Source organism: Myripristis murdjan, chromosome 17, assembly GCF_902150065.1.
Source record: "Myripristis murdjan chromosome 17, fMyrMur1.1, whole genome shotgun sequence".
Lineage (NCBI taxonomy): Eukaryota > Metazoa > Chordata > Actinopteri > Holocentriformes > Holocentridae > Myripristis > Myripristis murdjan.
In genome coordinates this window covers 6,321,237-6,336,328 of record NC_043996.1, presented here as the reverse complement: position 1 = coordinate 6,336,328, position 15,092 = coordinate 6,321,237, and the positions used below count along the sequence as shown (strand labels likewise).

General features: G+C 41.5%; 1 protein-coding gene across 2 annotated transcripts in view; it reads left to right on the top strand.

Annotated features, from left to right (window-relative positions):
* Nucleotides 1–13,588, top strand: part of ankrd12 (ankyrin repeat domain 12) — a 38,516-nt gene extending 24,928 nt beyond the window's left edge. For both annotated transcript variants that reach the window (XM_030074629.1, XM_030074628.1), the window contains 8 exons: nucleotides 1,307–1,510; nucleotides 2,241–2,383; nucleotides 3,322–3,469; nucleotides 4,503–9,034; nucleotides 9,298–9,396; nucleotides 9,799–9,942; nucleotides 10,363–10,458; nucleotides 12,351–13,588. In XM_030074629.1, the coding sequence (XP_029930489.1) occupies nucleotides 1,307–1,510; nucleotides 2,241–2,383; nucleotides 3,322–3,469; nucleotides 4,503–9,034; nucleotides 9,298–9,396; nucleotides 9,799–9,942; nucleotides 10,363–10,458; nucleotides 12,351–12,536 (5,552 nt within the window). In that variant the 3' untranslated portion in view covers nucleotides 12,537–13,588. The remainder of the gene's footprint in view (nucleotides 1–1,306; nucleotides 1,511–2,240; nucleotides 2,384–3,321; nucleotides 3,470–4,502; nucleotides 9,035–9,297; nucleotides 9,397–9,798; nucleotides 9,943–10,362; nucleotides 10,459–12,350) is intronic.
* Nucleotides 13,589–15,092: the final 1,504 nt, after the last annotated feature.

Below are 15,092 nucleotides of genomic sequence, written 5' to 3'. Positions count from 1 at the left end.
AGCCGTTCCCTAACAATATTGCCTCGATGAGCTGGAGCATCAAACGCCTGATGTGAATTTTGCCGTTAAACTCCTTGTTAGAAAACAGCAACTTGTGCAAAAAGAACTGAAACACTGAACATTTGGACATGTGCATTCAAAAGTTTACAGAAGGTCACATTAAGTTCACCTGTAAAGGTTATAATGCATTTTAGGTTCATCCTGAAATTTCACCCGAAAGCCGAATATCCTTAACTTTTTGTGAGTAGTGTATATATATATATATATAGTGTAGTTCCAGTAAAACCCTGTATGGAAGTTCAGAAGCCTACTGCCCATTATTCAAGGATAGCAGTTGTTCAAGGAGGAGAACTTGTCTGTAATTGTTGGAGTTTGAACTGTTCACCTTTAAAGCCCCCAGTACACTTCATAACAGGTTTAACTTTTATGGCAAAAAGACATTGTGAAAGGTGCAGTGACTCAAGTACTTTTGCCGTTCTTTTTGCAGACCCTCACAGGCACCGTTTTCTTTAGTCTTTTCTACTTCTGATACCTCCCCCAGTCTGTGATTGGTCCTGACTCCGCATGACTGGGTGATTCACCAGTGAGATTTTTGTTTTGGCTCATTCGCTACTTCAGGTGCTATTGGGAGCACACATCACTTTTAGAATGTTTGCACAAAGAGATAACCAAGTATGGTAATATTCAACATGAAAACTACAAAAATGATTGGGAGGGAAGCCACCGCAATGTATAGAGATGTTTTTATTGCAACCTTAAAACGCGCACCTTTCACAGCGTTGGGCTAGTACAAAAAAAACACACAGGCTTTAACATACATGTAGCTGCAATAGTTCTTTGCACATTCGGCTCCCCTCCTAATTGTTTTTAGTTTTGTTTTGCCTTTTTGGGATTGACCACGTTTGGTGTGCTGATTTTACCTAGTATCAAACATGACATGGTGATAGATCAAATAGGTACATAGGTGTAGTTTGCTGGTCTATTTTGTGTTGTTGTGTTTCCAACATTAAACTGGTTCCCAGCAGCCGACTTGTGTCCACTCCCAGGATGGAGTGGCATACATTGTGGCATACTACAGTTCTCACAGTGTACTGCAAGCATGTTCAAGGACGTGTCCACTGGGTGTTGTTTTGTCTTATATTTTTTGACTGCTAGTTTAAGTTACAAGATCCATTCTAAACACTGGACTCTTAACACTCCACATGTGAAGCCCTCCTGCTTCTGTGACAAATTTTTGTATTTTCTTAAGTGTTATTCAACTAGTAATGCTAACATAATAGGATTTTTGTTTCTTGCTTGTATCCAGACTCAACTCCCAGCCACCCCTCGCAGACGACCCCCGTGCAGAAGAAAGTCCCCAGCAGCACCTCGTCCAGACAGAAAGACAAGGTCAACAAGAGGAACGAGCGAGGGGAGACTCCTCTTCACATGGCAGCCATCCGTGGAGATGCCAAACAGGTCAAGGAGCTCATAAGCCTGGGAGCTGATGTCAATGTCAAAGACTTTGCAGGTATGACCCCCTGGGTGCTTGGTCATGTCACTTAAACTGTTTTCATCACGTCCATGATGAACAAAGTTCAACCTGACTGTTCACTGTTCAGATATTGTTGTTGAGATATTCAGTATTTCAGCAGCAATATCTGTACATTTAAACATATGATTTATGACTTCAGTAGAATTTACAATTTTTGCATTGTAATTTCCATTTTCACTACATAAAATTATTACAATGAGGATGTGATTTTTGCCAGGGTCTACACCAAAAAAAAAAGTAAATAAAATTTTTTTTATTACTTCTGGAGAGAACGATTTGTAGGCCAGAGCGTCTCTGTAGCACTGATCAGACAGCAGTATGTTGCCACTTTTTCTGTACATATGGTAACTCTCAAGACATTTTATGACATATACAAATCTACATGCTCTGCACATGTAGCCTTGATCTGTTAAAGGGATATATTTGAAATGTGTTTAGTTTCGTTGTTTTTTGTTTGTTTGTTTGTTTTTTTTAAACACCTCATACTCATCCCCAGTATTCTCATGGACCTCTCATTTATTATATATTGGCATGGTTATTTCTTTGCTCATTTCATAGTGCACATTTCACACCTACTTTATAACTTCAAAAAGTGACTTAAAATTTTGGATATGCTGGCCACTGTAGCATGTCGGCTAAAAAGATAAAACGTCTCATTGCTTTTGAAAAGTCTCTGCTCACATTTTGTTGTTTTTGTGATCTCCAGGCTGGACACCTCTTCATGAAGCCTGTAATCTTGGTTACTATGATGTGGCCAAGGTTTTAATAGCAGCAGGTGCAGAGGTCAACACGCAGGGTCTGGATGATGACACGCCACTCCACGATGCATCCAGCAGCGGACATAAAGATGTAAGAGCTTAGCTCAAAGCTTATGTTTTTAATAACACTTTAAAACACTTTAAAGTAAACTGTGCACTTAAAAACTTAGAATAGGGTTCCTGACATGTCATTAAACGAATGGGAAAAGTTTGAAAAATGGAAAAAGTTCAGCCTAGCTCCAGTTAAGTAAACAGTCACCGTTTCAACAGCTGATGAAGGCAGCCTTGCAACTTTGATTGTTTACTTAAAATAAACGCTTTTTGCATTGGAGTGGGAGTGTACAGCAGTCTATTTTCATCTCTCTAGTAATACTTTGTCAACTAGCCTGCACCTTTGTAATCCAGAGGTGCATCAAACCATCTTTATAATCACAGTTTATGTTTACAAAAATGTTAGATATATATGTACATGAAATGTACAACATATACAGTATAGAACTTGGTAAAATTATTTTAATAATTGTTATGAAGAACAATTTACCCTGATAAATCTTAAAATTCAGTGAAATGATGAGGGTTTGGAAAAAGTCATATTTTTTTAGTTTGAAGCAAATTGTATAATTTTAAGTTTACTTTGGTTTTCACGGCAGGAAGCTTTGTCAGATTGCATTGCAAAATGACAGTTTCACGGCCATCTCTCTATAATGTGATGTCTCTTGGACAAACTTGGGATTTAAAAAAAAAATCTTTGGGCAGGAGCAAACCCTCCTGGGCTGGGCGCCCAGGTAAAAGCCTGTGTCTGGGAAACCTTGTGTGTTGTTGCTCCTCTTGGCTAAGTCTATATTGAAAGAGAGAATCTCAATCTTAGTGGGAGCACATGGTTAAACAGAGGTCAACTCAATAATAATAATAATAATAATCATCATCATAATCATAATAATAATCATAATAAACCATCATTTTGAACCTTTTTGTTCATTCAGTAACCAAATGACAAACTAACCACTCCTTTTGTTTTGTTTGATATAGATTGTGAAGCTGCTACTGCGCCATGGTGGGAATGCATTCCAGGCCAATAAACGTGGGGAGCGACCAGTGGACGTGGCAGACTCCCAGGAGCTGGAACAGCTGTTAAAGGGAGAGGTGCCACTGTCAGACCAAGATGACAGCTCATCAGGTATGCAGAAGTAGTCATATAATGTTTTGCTGACCCACTGCTGATTAGTCTTGTCAAAATAACCAAAATCTCAATACTGCTTAAACACTGTGGATGCTTTAATTCTCCACTGAATCTTTTAGTCTGAACTTTAACCTTACCTGTTTTGCAAACTGAAATTCCACTTTAGCATTACCTTCTGAGGGTGAATACATGTGAATTGGAATAGTAAGATGAAGAAGAAGGATTAGAATAGACAAGAAATCAGTCTGGATCTTAATAGTTGACTGCAGGAGTCGGAGTCAAACTGCTTAAAACAGCCTCAAAAAGTCCACCATGTCTTGAGCAAGATCCCAGTGCACTTAACACTGGTTGTCAAAACACAGGAACCAGGTATAGAACAATTTCACTTAGACCCAACTGATATCACAACGTCTACAAAGCTGCCCAAGTCAACTATCGTAATGCATTGCTTGATGTTTTTTCATGTTGATTGTGGTATTTGTGGAGGATCAGAATTTTACACATTAAACCTAGTATTGGTAAAAATAAATAAATAAATAAATAAAGAAGTCGGGTATTGCCATTTATTAACATATGCCATTCACTAGACGCTCCTATCCATATCTCCTCATAGAACGAGTGCATACTTTTTCACTATAGGTAGCCCTTATGAGAGACAAACTCTAACCTTAGTGGTGCATTAAAGCTATACACTGCCCATGAAACCATACAATCTTGTGTATTGTTAATAGCTGATAATGTATTAGTTTTGTTTCTTCCAAAAAATGGCACTTTTGTGTCCAATAGTGTATACATTTACCATCCTAATACACTGTGATCTGATCTTTTCACATAAATGCAAGTAATAACATAGTGCAGTTTATCATGGAGTAACGAATGGATTTTCAGTTGTTTTGGATAGAGTTCCATTTAATATTAAATTATTGTTTGTGCCAGTATACATCTTGGTTTTGGTATAAACTACCCTGTAACTTGGAAATATGAGTATTGTATCAGTTTTATTAATTAGTCTTCTCTTAAATCTCCACAGAGTCTGAAGACCCACCATCTGTCAATCCATCCAGCATGGATGACGACAACATGGAGGACTCTGATGCTGAAAAGGACTCAGATGGCAAACCAGCCACAGTGAAAGCATCGTCCTCCATATCAGGGCTGGATGAGTACGAGTTCAAGGACGAGGAGGAGGAGGAGGACCTCAGCAAAGCCCTGAACGACAGACACATTCTCCGGAGGGAGCTACGACAGAGGGAGAAGGAGGACAAAGATAGGAATCATGTTGTAGGAAAGCAGGGTGGCAAGGGGGATTCCTCCACTAAGTCCAAAAAGCAAAAAGCTTCTCGTGTCCTGCACTGCAACTCTGATACTTCCAGTGACGAGACGGAGAGCCTTTCAGAGAAAAGGAACTCTCCCACCTGCTCTCAAAGCTCAGAGGGCCTCAAGCCGGACACAAGGTCTAAAAAGGAAAATTCTGAGCAAAAGGACAAGGGTAAAGTTAAGAGAAAGAGCAAAAGCCAGAATAAAAATAAGGAAAACCAAGAGGATGGGAAGGAGAACAGCAAAGCTCTAGTGTTCTCTGTTGCAACTGTGTCAGAGAGCACAGATAAGAGTCGGGATGAAGACTCCTTCAAGATGTCTTTCAGTCCCAAAGATGACTCTTCAGTACACCTCTTCCACTTGTCATCCGTCAAATCTCCCAAACTGAACCACAGCCTAATGGATAAGCAAGCGACACCACTGAAACAGGAAAATACTAAGATGTGCGTTTCCATCAGTGATAGCTCATGTCCCATGGATGGTGTCAAATACAACCACTACACAGAAGCAGACTACTGCACTGAAGGCTCCAGCACCAAGGGATGCAAGCACAAGGAAAAAAGCAAGCATCAACAGAAAGACCTCAGTGTAGATGGGGATGATGGAGGTTCAAGTCCTTACAAAGAAGGCAGCATAGGAAATAGTATAGACAGCGCTGAGGGTGCCTTACGGAAGACTGACGTAGATGGTAAAGTAGTAAAGAAGCATAAACTTAAACACAAGGAGAAAGACAAACACAGGAGGGATTATGAGGCAGAGAGGAGCCGCCACAGGCAGAAGGAGGCCAGGAAAGACAGCCACAGGAATTTGGAGTTCGACAGAGAGTTCTGGAAAGAAAATTTTTTCAAAAGCGATGAGGCTGATGAACCTCTGCCAGTGAAAAAGGAAGGCGAAGACGGTAGCTCGCCTCAGAAAACTTCAGACAGCTCTCCTGTCAAGGAAGAGAGAGGCACAAAGGAGAAGCACTCCAGCAGCAGGGAGAAGAGGCAGAGAGAGGAGCGAGAGAAAGACAAGGTCATAAAAAAAGATAGGAAGGAGGCTGCTGGTAAGGAGGAGAAGGGAAAGGATACAAAGCTGAGTGAGCGTGACGAGAGAGTGGACTGCCATGGCTCAGGGCGGATTCCAGAGGAGTTGCTGCAGAACACAAGCATGAAAGAAGAGACAGAAGACAAACCCATAAGTGGGATCGCAGCTGATCAAGACCAGCTGGAGCCCTCTGAAAAAGGCACGCGTGAGAAAAATGACAAGAGGCTCCCAGGAAAGGAAAAAGAGGCTGAAAAAATGGAGAAAAGGCATCCTGACAAGGATAAAAAAGTTAAAATGGAGCACTCAGACAAAGTTGAACCACAAAATTCAGTGGATCGTTGGAAGGAAAAAGAACGCACAGGAGCCATTTCTTCCCACTCACCAGGGGATAAAAACCACAGAGAGAGTGAAAAACTGAAATCTTTTTCCACAACAAAAAAGCATGAAGACAGCAGGAAAAACAAAGATAAGTTAGATAAGCGGGGCGATAGGGAGAGGCAGGAGCGAGAATATATTGGAGATCATAGAGAAAAGGATAGGACAAACTCTGATAAGAAAGGAAAACCTCTAGAAAAGACCACGGATCATAGTAAATCTGATCGTACAAAGGAAAAGGAAAAAGAAAAGGACTGTGATAGGAAAAAGAAAGATAAAATAAAAGATGGATCTCTGTCCTCAAGTTCCAATCTTAAATTGCTCTTGGAAGAGAAGAAGGGGTATGTGTCCGAAAGTGGAAAGTCCCTGTCCACAAAATCAAAAGAGGAAGTTATGAAAACACCAGAGAAGGATCGTGATCGGAGAGACCGGGACAGAGACTCAGATAGGCACAGAGACAAGGACAGGCACAAAGACCGCTCCCAGCAGGCCAAGGTCAGCAAGGCCAAACCCAATGAACCTGATGCAGACAAGGCCAAAGCCAAAGCCTCTCCAGCATCCCGAGATGTCAAGCCCAAAGAAAAAAGGCTTGTGAATGATGATTTGATGCAGACCAGCTTTGAGCGCATGCTCAGCCTAAAGGACCAGGAAATTGAGCAATGGCACCGGAAGCACCTTGAGAAAATCAAACAAAAAGAGCGGGAAAGACTGAAACAGCGACCTTTGGCAGACCCAGGGAAGTCGAAGAGTAAAGACAAAGTAAAGACTGAACCATGTTTGAGCAAAGAGCTCTTGCGCTCAAAAAGTTCAGAAGCGTCTGATGCCCATAGCAAAGATAAACCCCTGAAGGACAGCACCACCTCCAGAACAATGTCCCTTGATGGGAAGAACCTGTCCTCTATCAGTGCAAAGATCACAGCCAGCATAGAAAACAGCCTCAGCAGATCACCCAGGCCAGAGAGTGAGCGGTCTGGCCTCATGTCCAGGTCAGTATCCATGGTCTCTGTTGCAAGCTCAGAGGACTCATGTCAGACCACAACATTAACACCCAGGCCCATTGAATATGACTCTGACATTAATCTCGAAGCCGCAGACTCCCAATCTGCATTCCTCCAGTCTTCCCTAGTCCTGCAGGCCACCAGATCACCATCTGTTCACGATAAAGAGTGCAACAGTCTTCCAGATGTGCCGCACGGTAACTGGACGCCACTGTCTAGCAGACATGAATCTCCTTGCCTCAGGGCTATTCTGGATGAGGATGCCAATGTCTCATCTACTGAAGGTAAAGCTGTTGAAAATCTGCCAAAAGTCAGTCTGCCTACTCTACCAGGAGAGGACACAAGAACAGGAGAGACCTCAGCAGAAAGGGAGGAGAGCCTGAATAGTCAGAATTTAATGCACCAACAAAATGCAAAGTCAGATGTTGATTCCAGCACAGAGAGAGAAGGGACCAACCCTGGATGCTTAACACCACAAATGTCAAACAGAGATGCTCCTAGTAAGGACTTGACACTTCCACAGCCCAGCCTCTCCCAGGCTGGTGGTCCTCAGTTAGGGGCACCTGAGCAGAAGGCTGCTTCCTCCTCGGACCTTCCCATTATTAGGGAAGCCCAGTGTCCAGTGGAGAATGTAAATACAGATGCAGAATGTAGTAACAGAGACTTGCACTCTGATCTACCACTGACATCTCCAGCTCCTGTATCTGCTGAGCCATCTGCTTTCACAACTGCAAAGGCTTCCCAGCAAACCTGTAGCCAGCAGAGGGAACCCCTCCCACATACCAGTACGGAAAGCTCACAGCAGGTAGAGTTGGGTACAGTACAGGCCTCTGACCATAAAGAGAAACCTCCTGAGAGTGCCACAAACGGTGCTGAAAGAGCAGGACAAGAATGTGTGGAAAATGTTTCAGAAGAGAGGATGGGAAGTCCTGTACCGTCTACCAGCATGCACATTCCTAGTGCCACTGCAGAGGAATCGATGTCAGGCATTAGTAAAACAAGCACTGAATCCAAATGTTCCCAAGAAGATATGGTTGAGAGTAGCCAAGACTGCAAGAAATCAAGACCATCCAGTGACGCTGCAGGCCTATGTTCCGATCCTCAGATGGAGAAAAAGGACAGCATGGCCCCTACATCATCCTCTACGTCATTCTGTATGAGCCCTGAACACAAGGCCGAAGAGGTGACAGATGTCCCACAGAGCACAGAGAACAATAGCATTGCTGCTGCCTCTGTCACAACAGAACCTTCCTCAGCTGAGGGCAACCTGGTCACAGACACAACTCCTGAATCAAGACAAGAGGCTAGCCCTGAGGAAATGGAGGTGGTCCCTGGCGAGGAGATGCCAGAGTTGCTTTCAGCTGGTGGAGAGCGGAGTCAAAGTACCGTCCCGCCTGTGGCTCAGACAGACCCAAGCAGCAGCAATGCCTCAGGGAGCTCTTCTCCGCAGTATGGAGACCGGGACTCTGATTCTTCAGGGGCCAAAGCCAAGGTTCGCTCCCCAGATGAAGAAATGGACATCCACGTGCCCCATCCACGCAAGAGGAAGATGCCCAAGGTCTCCACCTCCCAGGCCTGCTCCACCAGCCAACAAGGGAAGGAGAAGTGCCAGCAGTCTCTAGCTGCTATTGTGGACTCGGTAAAACTTGAAGAGATACAACCCTACCAGACAGAGAGGGCCAACCCCTACTATGAGTTCTTGCACATCCGTAAGAAGATTGAGGAGAAGCGCAAAGTGTTGTGCAGTGTCACCCCCCAGCCACCACAGTATTATGACGAATATGTGACCTTCAATGGATCCTACCTCTTAGATGGGAACCCACTCAGCAAGCTCTGTATCCCAACAGTGAGTTCTTCATTATTCCATTTCAGATCTGGGTTTACAAGTACTTTATAGTCATCTCTGTAGTTTAATCAGCTTTTATCAAATGGGTAGGGTTTACAACATCAGGGCAGGTCAGATAGTGTCAGCTAGATTGTCAGTCACAGAAAAGGAAACCACCTTTGTTGAAAGAAATTGTTTGCTCCAGGCCTGTTTGGTGACTGTTTATGCAGACATATTCAGTGTTACGTTGTGTTGAACTGTCTCTATTGTTTGCTCTTGAATAGATAACTCCACCACCATCATTACCTGAGCAGCTGAAAGAGATGTTCAAACAACAAGAGGTTGTCCGTATGAAACTGCGGCTCCAACACAGCATTGAGAGGGTATGTCATTTTACTTCTGGGATTTTGGAGTTTCAGTGATGTCAAGGTTGGCTATCCCTAGAAATTTTTTTTAGGGCCAGTTGTAGCACGTGCATGAATACAGTTGTAAAATTACTATGTTGTGGTACCCTTTTCTTGATTAAAAATGTAACTTTTGCTCATTGAAAATACAGGATCATTCAGCCTAGTAGAAAACCTAAGATCTTATTGTAAGACACATTTGAAATCAGGAATTTGTTGCTATCTTCTTTAAAGACTTACGTCAATACTTAAAATAGGACACAGTAACTGTTTTGTTTTTTATGCTAATTTCAGCAATTTAGTTCCAAAGTTATCAGTTCTAGATTCACGTTTACATAATATTCACAATATTGATTGACCTCAACTTCTTCCCTCCCCCAGGAAAAGCTGATTGTTTCAAATGAACAGGAAGTCTTAAGAGTCCATTACCGGGCAGCAAGAACACTAGCCAATCAGACTCTGCCTTTCAGTGCCTGTACAGTTTTACTGGATGCTGAGGTGTACAACATGCCTCAAGATGTCCAGGTAGGTGGCATGGAGTCACGCTCACAGGTTGTAGATGTGCTGTGCACAGTGGTGCTCTTCTCGCTTGTTTGTTGCAGCAGGAATAATTACCCCATACAAAGATGAAAGGATTCTGCCACACTGAACACTTTCAAGGAAGGAGGCATTTCATTGTATGGTAGAATACTTTGATCTCTGTCAGGGTCATTTTAATTACCTATTTCACATATCCCACAAGGGCACCCATGTCCAATAACACATCACTCAAGGACAGTAGAACCTCACGTATGATGCGAATGGATGATATAATTCATGGTTTACTAAACACTATACATTTCTCTTTGTGAGCTTTCAGTAGTCAAGCACATTGTTTTCACTCAGTAAATCTGTGACTGTCATTTTCACTCACATACTGCATGTCTGTTTGTCTTTGGTTTGCAGAATGACGATGGCAAAACATCAGTGAGAGACCGATTTAACGCCAGGCAGTTTATGTCCTGGTTACAGGATGTCGATGACAAGTTTGATAAATTGAAGGTAAGATGGCTGTGATAATTAAAATGATCTGCCCAGAGTGGTGTACTCTTTATCCTCAGGGATAAAGAGTAATGGTACTATTTATCATTGCATACCATTAAATTTGCCTAAAATGTATTAGTATTTTTACATCAAAACCCCATTAGTTTGACTTCCTGGAGTAGCCAGTAATAAAATCTCAGGTGTCTGAACAAATCTGTCCTCTACATCTTGGAAAACCTGCAACTTCAAAACTTTGAAGTGACACTGGTGGCAGCATGGTGCAACAGAGGGGCACCTTCCATGTTTGCCATGATCAACATGTCTACTTTTGAGCAGTCCCACCTTGTGTTACCCCTGTTTCATTGGAAATATGTTACAGAATCAAGAAACCATCACAGTGCCATCATATTATAACTTTAAGATAGGGAGTAATTGCAGACATATTAGCCCAGCCTTTATTGGTGTAGATCATGTCATCCTTTGTCAAGTCAGAAAAACATGGTCCCATAGGTCAGTGGCTGGATCATAGTACTAAAGGCACTTTTATAAGCACAGAGTAACCTTGCTTTTTCAGTGTAGTCCTTTCTCAAATTCATACTCAAATTAAGATGTTTACTTGAACCTTTTGTTCGCCTGCATTTTGACTCTCCATGTTGCCATGAACAAGCCAATTAACAGAATATTCGAGCTCACCTGTGGTTTCACACCTACACACTGAAACACTTGCCAGCAAAAATAGAATCATAAGGTTGGGCCAACCGCTACCACCTAACGCTTTTCCTGAACAACAGTAGTTTACTTGACATGCAGGAAAGAAACAGGAGAAAAATGATGATCCCATTAGTTATCTTATTTGACTGCCCCAACAAACAACCTGATGCTACAGGCAGTTATTCTTTATACTGTAATGAATCACCAACAAGAGTGCCAGGCTGCAGTTGCTGCAGTAAATAAAGTTTTCCTTAGAAATTAATAGACGAAGCTGCAGGGAACACCAAACCGTTGGAAATAACACCTCGGAGTCATTACTGGTGGGAAACAGGTCAGGACTGCAGAAACCCAAAGTGAAAGCCAAAAGTTAAAGGAGTTACATATTTATATGCCACAGTAACCCATTTAATGTAGCAGTAAACCAGACAACATAATCAGGTCTCTCATAGTCAGATCATGAAATTGGTCAGGTTATTTCTGTAGTTATATTTACATATATTGACCTAAAATCAGGTTACCTGATAAGCCGGGTTAACAATTGAATTCTCTGTGCATGTAAATGAAGTCACTGCGATTGTTAGAGGTTCAGTTCCCACTGGCGCCATCCAGACTGAAAATGTATTCACACGATATTGTAAGGTGCTGTGGTTAAGGGTTCACCAAATAACAAGTTATGAATATAGCAATGCTTTGAGATCCATATCCTCTTATGTCTGAGTGAAAACACATTGCACAATGTCTGTTTTTACCCAATAGATGGGATATCTCAAAAACTTGTGAACCGATCTCTATGAATCTCAGTGAACAAATGGGCCGTGGGGAAATTGTGGGGAACAGTTGATTCAGTATTGGTGGTGATTGGAGGAGGTTTCCATTGATTTCCATTTCTATTCAAAACATAAAGATATCATTACAAATCCTAAAGTTATGTTTGCAAGGTCAAGGAATTAGTTCAACTTCAGCTGTAATGGCAGTGGTGTCTTTGGTTCAGAGAACCGTTTGATGTTATCGGTTTGTGCTGTTCTCGTGCTCTTCTCAGTGTAGGTTGATGTTTGATTGATTTTGTACATTGTTTTGTTTGTCTGTAACTGTTGTATTCATATCGATTTCTTTGCCAGGTCTTGCTTGAAAACTGTGTTCTTGACCTAAATAGGCCAAAAAGGTCAGCTAAAATAACTTTGTGCCATTTCCTTTCACAGACGTGTCTCCTAATGAGGCAGCAGCATGAGGCTGCAGCTCTCAATGCCGTGCAGCGCCTGGAGTGGCAGCTCAAACTGCAGGAGCTGGACCCAGCCACCTACAAGTCCACCAGCATCTTCGAGATCCCCGAGTTCTACATCCCGCTCGTGGAGGTTAACGATGACTTTGACCTCACTCCTATATGATCTGTAGGACGCAGTGCTTTGCCACAGTTGTCATTATGGACAGAGGCATCCCACATGTTCGGGGAAAGGAAAAAATGTGAAGCACTTAGAACATGGTCATATGCCAGAGAGCACTTAGATGTAACCATTGTACTCCAGAGCTCTTACAGTCGAAACAAGCATGCCCTCCACGAGGACAGGAACCTTCTCCATAGGAGACAGACTGACTGCATATTCTGTACCTCGTACAGAGCCAGGGCCCATGGGCCAACCAGGGTCCAGGCTACAAATGAAGCCCAGGGACCAGAGGCCAAAGGCTGGACTGGGCCAGGCGGCGCAGGGAGCTGCGGTCTGGGGGAAAAAGCTCCAGCGAAGCGAGAAGTGAAGCACGGACAACACCACCTGCTACTGCTCCTTACCGAGCAGGGTCACACAACCGCAAGATTTCAATTCTTCTTTGTTTTGCAAAGTGAGTGTTCATATGTACAGACGTGCTCTTAATTTTTTTTTTTAACTTATTTTATACATACAGATTGTGCATTTGTAAATAGCCATGTAATTATTGTTTTAAACTTGTAAAAAAAATTATTAGTTATTTTGATTGTAAACTTGTTCCGTCTCATGTTTTAATGGACCAAAGTTGGTTTTTATATCGCGTGTCCTCTTTGTCCTTGATGTTATCGTCGTTGTTGGCTTAAATCTTAAGCATGTGTTGGCTTTTGTTGTGTTTTTGTTTTTACCGTTTCTTCCTTCCTCATCTGGAGCTCTGCGCCACAGCTGGTGTTTTTTGACTTTGGTAATTTCAATGCTGTGCATGCGTTGCGTTGTTTGTACTTTTTTCCTGAAAAGCTGTACTGTGGACTTAATTGTGAGGTTTACTTAAGTGTTCCAGCTTTTTTTTTTTTCTTTTTTTTTTTTTTGCGCCATTGTGTTATGTCCTTTTTTGCGGCCTCACTCCTCATGTGTTGTCCATTGTGTCTTGCGCACATTAAAGTTTGTTGTGGCTTCCAAGGAAAAAAAAAAACACACTTTTACAGTTCAATGTGAGATCACAACAAAACCTATTTTTTCAACATAATGCCTTTTGAACGATAGTTCTAAAAAATGTCTATTTTAATATTTACTTGTTACATGTACATATTTGTAATATATAATTGAATAAATTTTATTGGTTGTGAAATTTAAAAGTGTCTTTTTATTTAGTTCTGACTTATCCTAACCAAAAAAAAAAAAAAAAAAAAAAAAATCTGAATTCTCTTGATTCCCTGTTGTCTTCAGTTTGATGTAGAAATGTTTCCACCCAGTAGATGGCAGTGAACACGACACATCATGATCCTAAATTCAAGTTTATGCTCCTCCAGTGTGTAAAAGTGAACTGATAATTACATAACTCTCTGAAATATATAATGGAGTATCTCTTCACTGCCAGAATCAAATTAATTTTAATCTGCAGAGGAGTTTGTTTTGGTGCTGTGATGCAGAATCTGACAGCTTAGTATTTACAGCACATAGCCAGCTTTCGAATGAAAGGAGAATATCAACTCACTGTGTTGTACAAATTTTATTTTAAAGTTTTGTAGAATCGAGTAAAATGGGCCACATTTCCATTTTCTGCTTTCTATTGGCAATGCCATTTTGGATGTAGGACACAGTAAAGCATGCAGGAGCAGACATTTCTTCTGAACATCTATTCCATAGATGCTCAAAGCCAATCAAATCCCAAAGGATATGTGTAGAGTAATCCCCTGCAATCCCAGGGTTTCCCTTTAACCCTTTCAGTCCCCCAGGAGCTCATGGACAGTAGAGCTTTTCTTCTGAAAGACCCTATGTCTGAAGAAAATTCATTTTAGTCCTGATTTTCATGTTTGGGGGGAATTATTTTGTAAATTTCTTGTGATTTAATTTTAAATATACAATCAATCATTAAAAATGTATTTCTGGTCTTTTTTAAACAAATATTCTGATTTTTTTTTTTTTTTTTTTTTTAATTTAAGACAGTTCTTTTTTGTAATTTAATTTTCATCAATTTAAGTAATTTAGATATATCATGCTTTTAGTGGGTTAAAGGGGAAAGAAGTCACTGCTGTCATGTCATGGTGTGTTTACCAACTACATGTTATGTGTTTATACTTGTTAGTTACAGCAGGACAAATGATTGGGATACTGACCATGACTGAAAAGGAAAGAAGCCACTACTGACTAGTGGCTCCTGTCAAGCGGCCCCTGGCCTGAACTACTTGAGTATCCCCTCTGTCCCACTGCAATAACCACCTCAACCTAACATGGTGATGTTGGTCCTTTATGTTCACTGTACATGTAGTTGTTGTTCCTCAGTAAATTGCTTCAGCATGGTTCTGTCTCTCTCCTGTTCCCTGGCCACTGATCACATGAATCTTTTTCCTGACCTTTCTCTCTGTTGGTCTTATTTTTGCAGAACCAACAGAAGTATTTTTGCATTTGCACTTTTGTGGCATGATGGTATCTGCTTTGAGGTGTCTAAATATACTGGATGTGTCTATAAAAACGCAGTTAAGTTAAACAAATATAATCACATTGGGCTAAACCAAACCTTTGGCT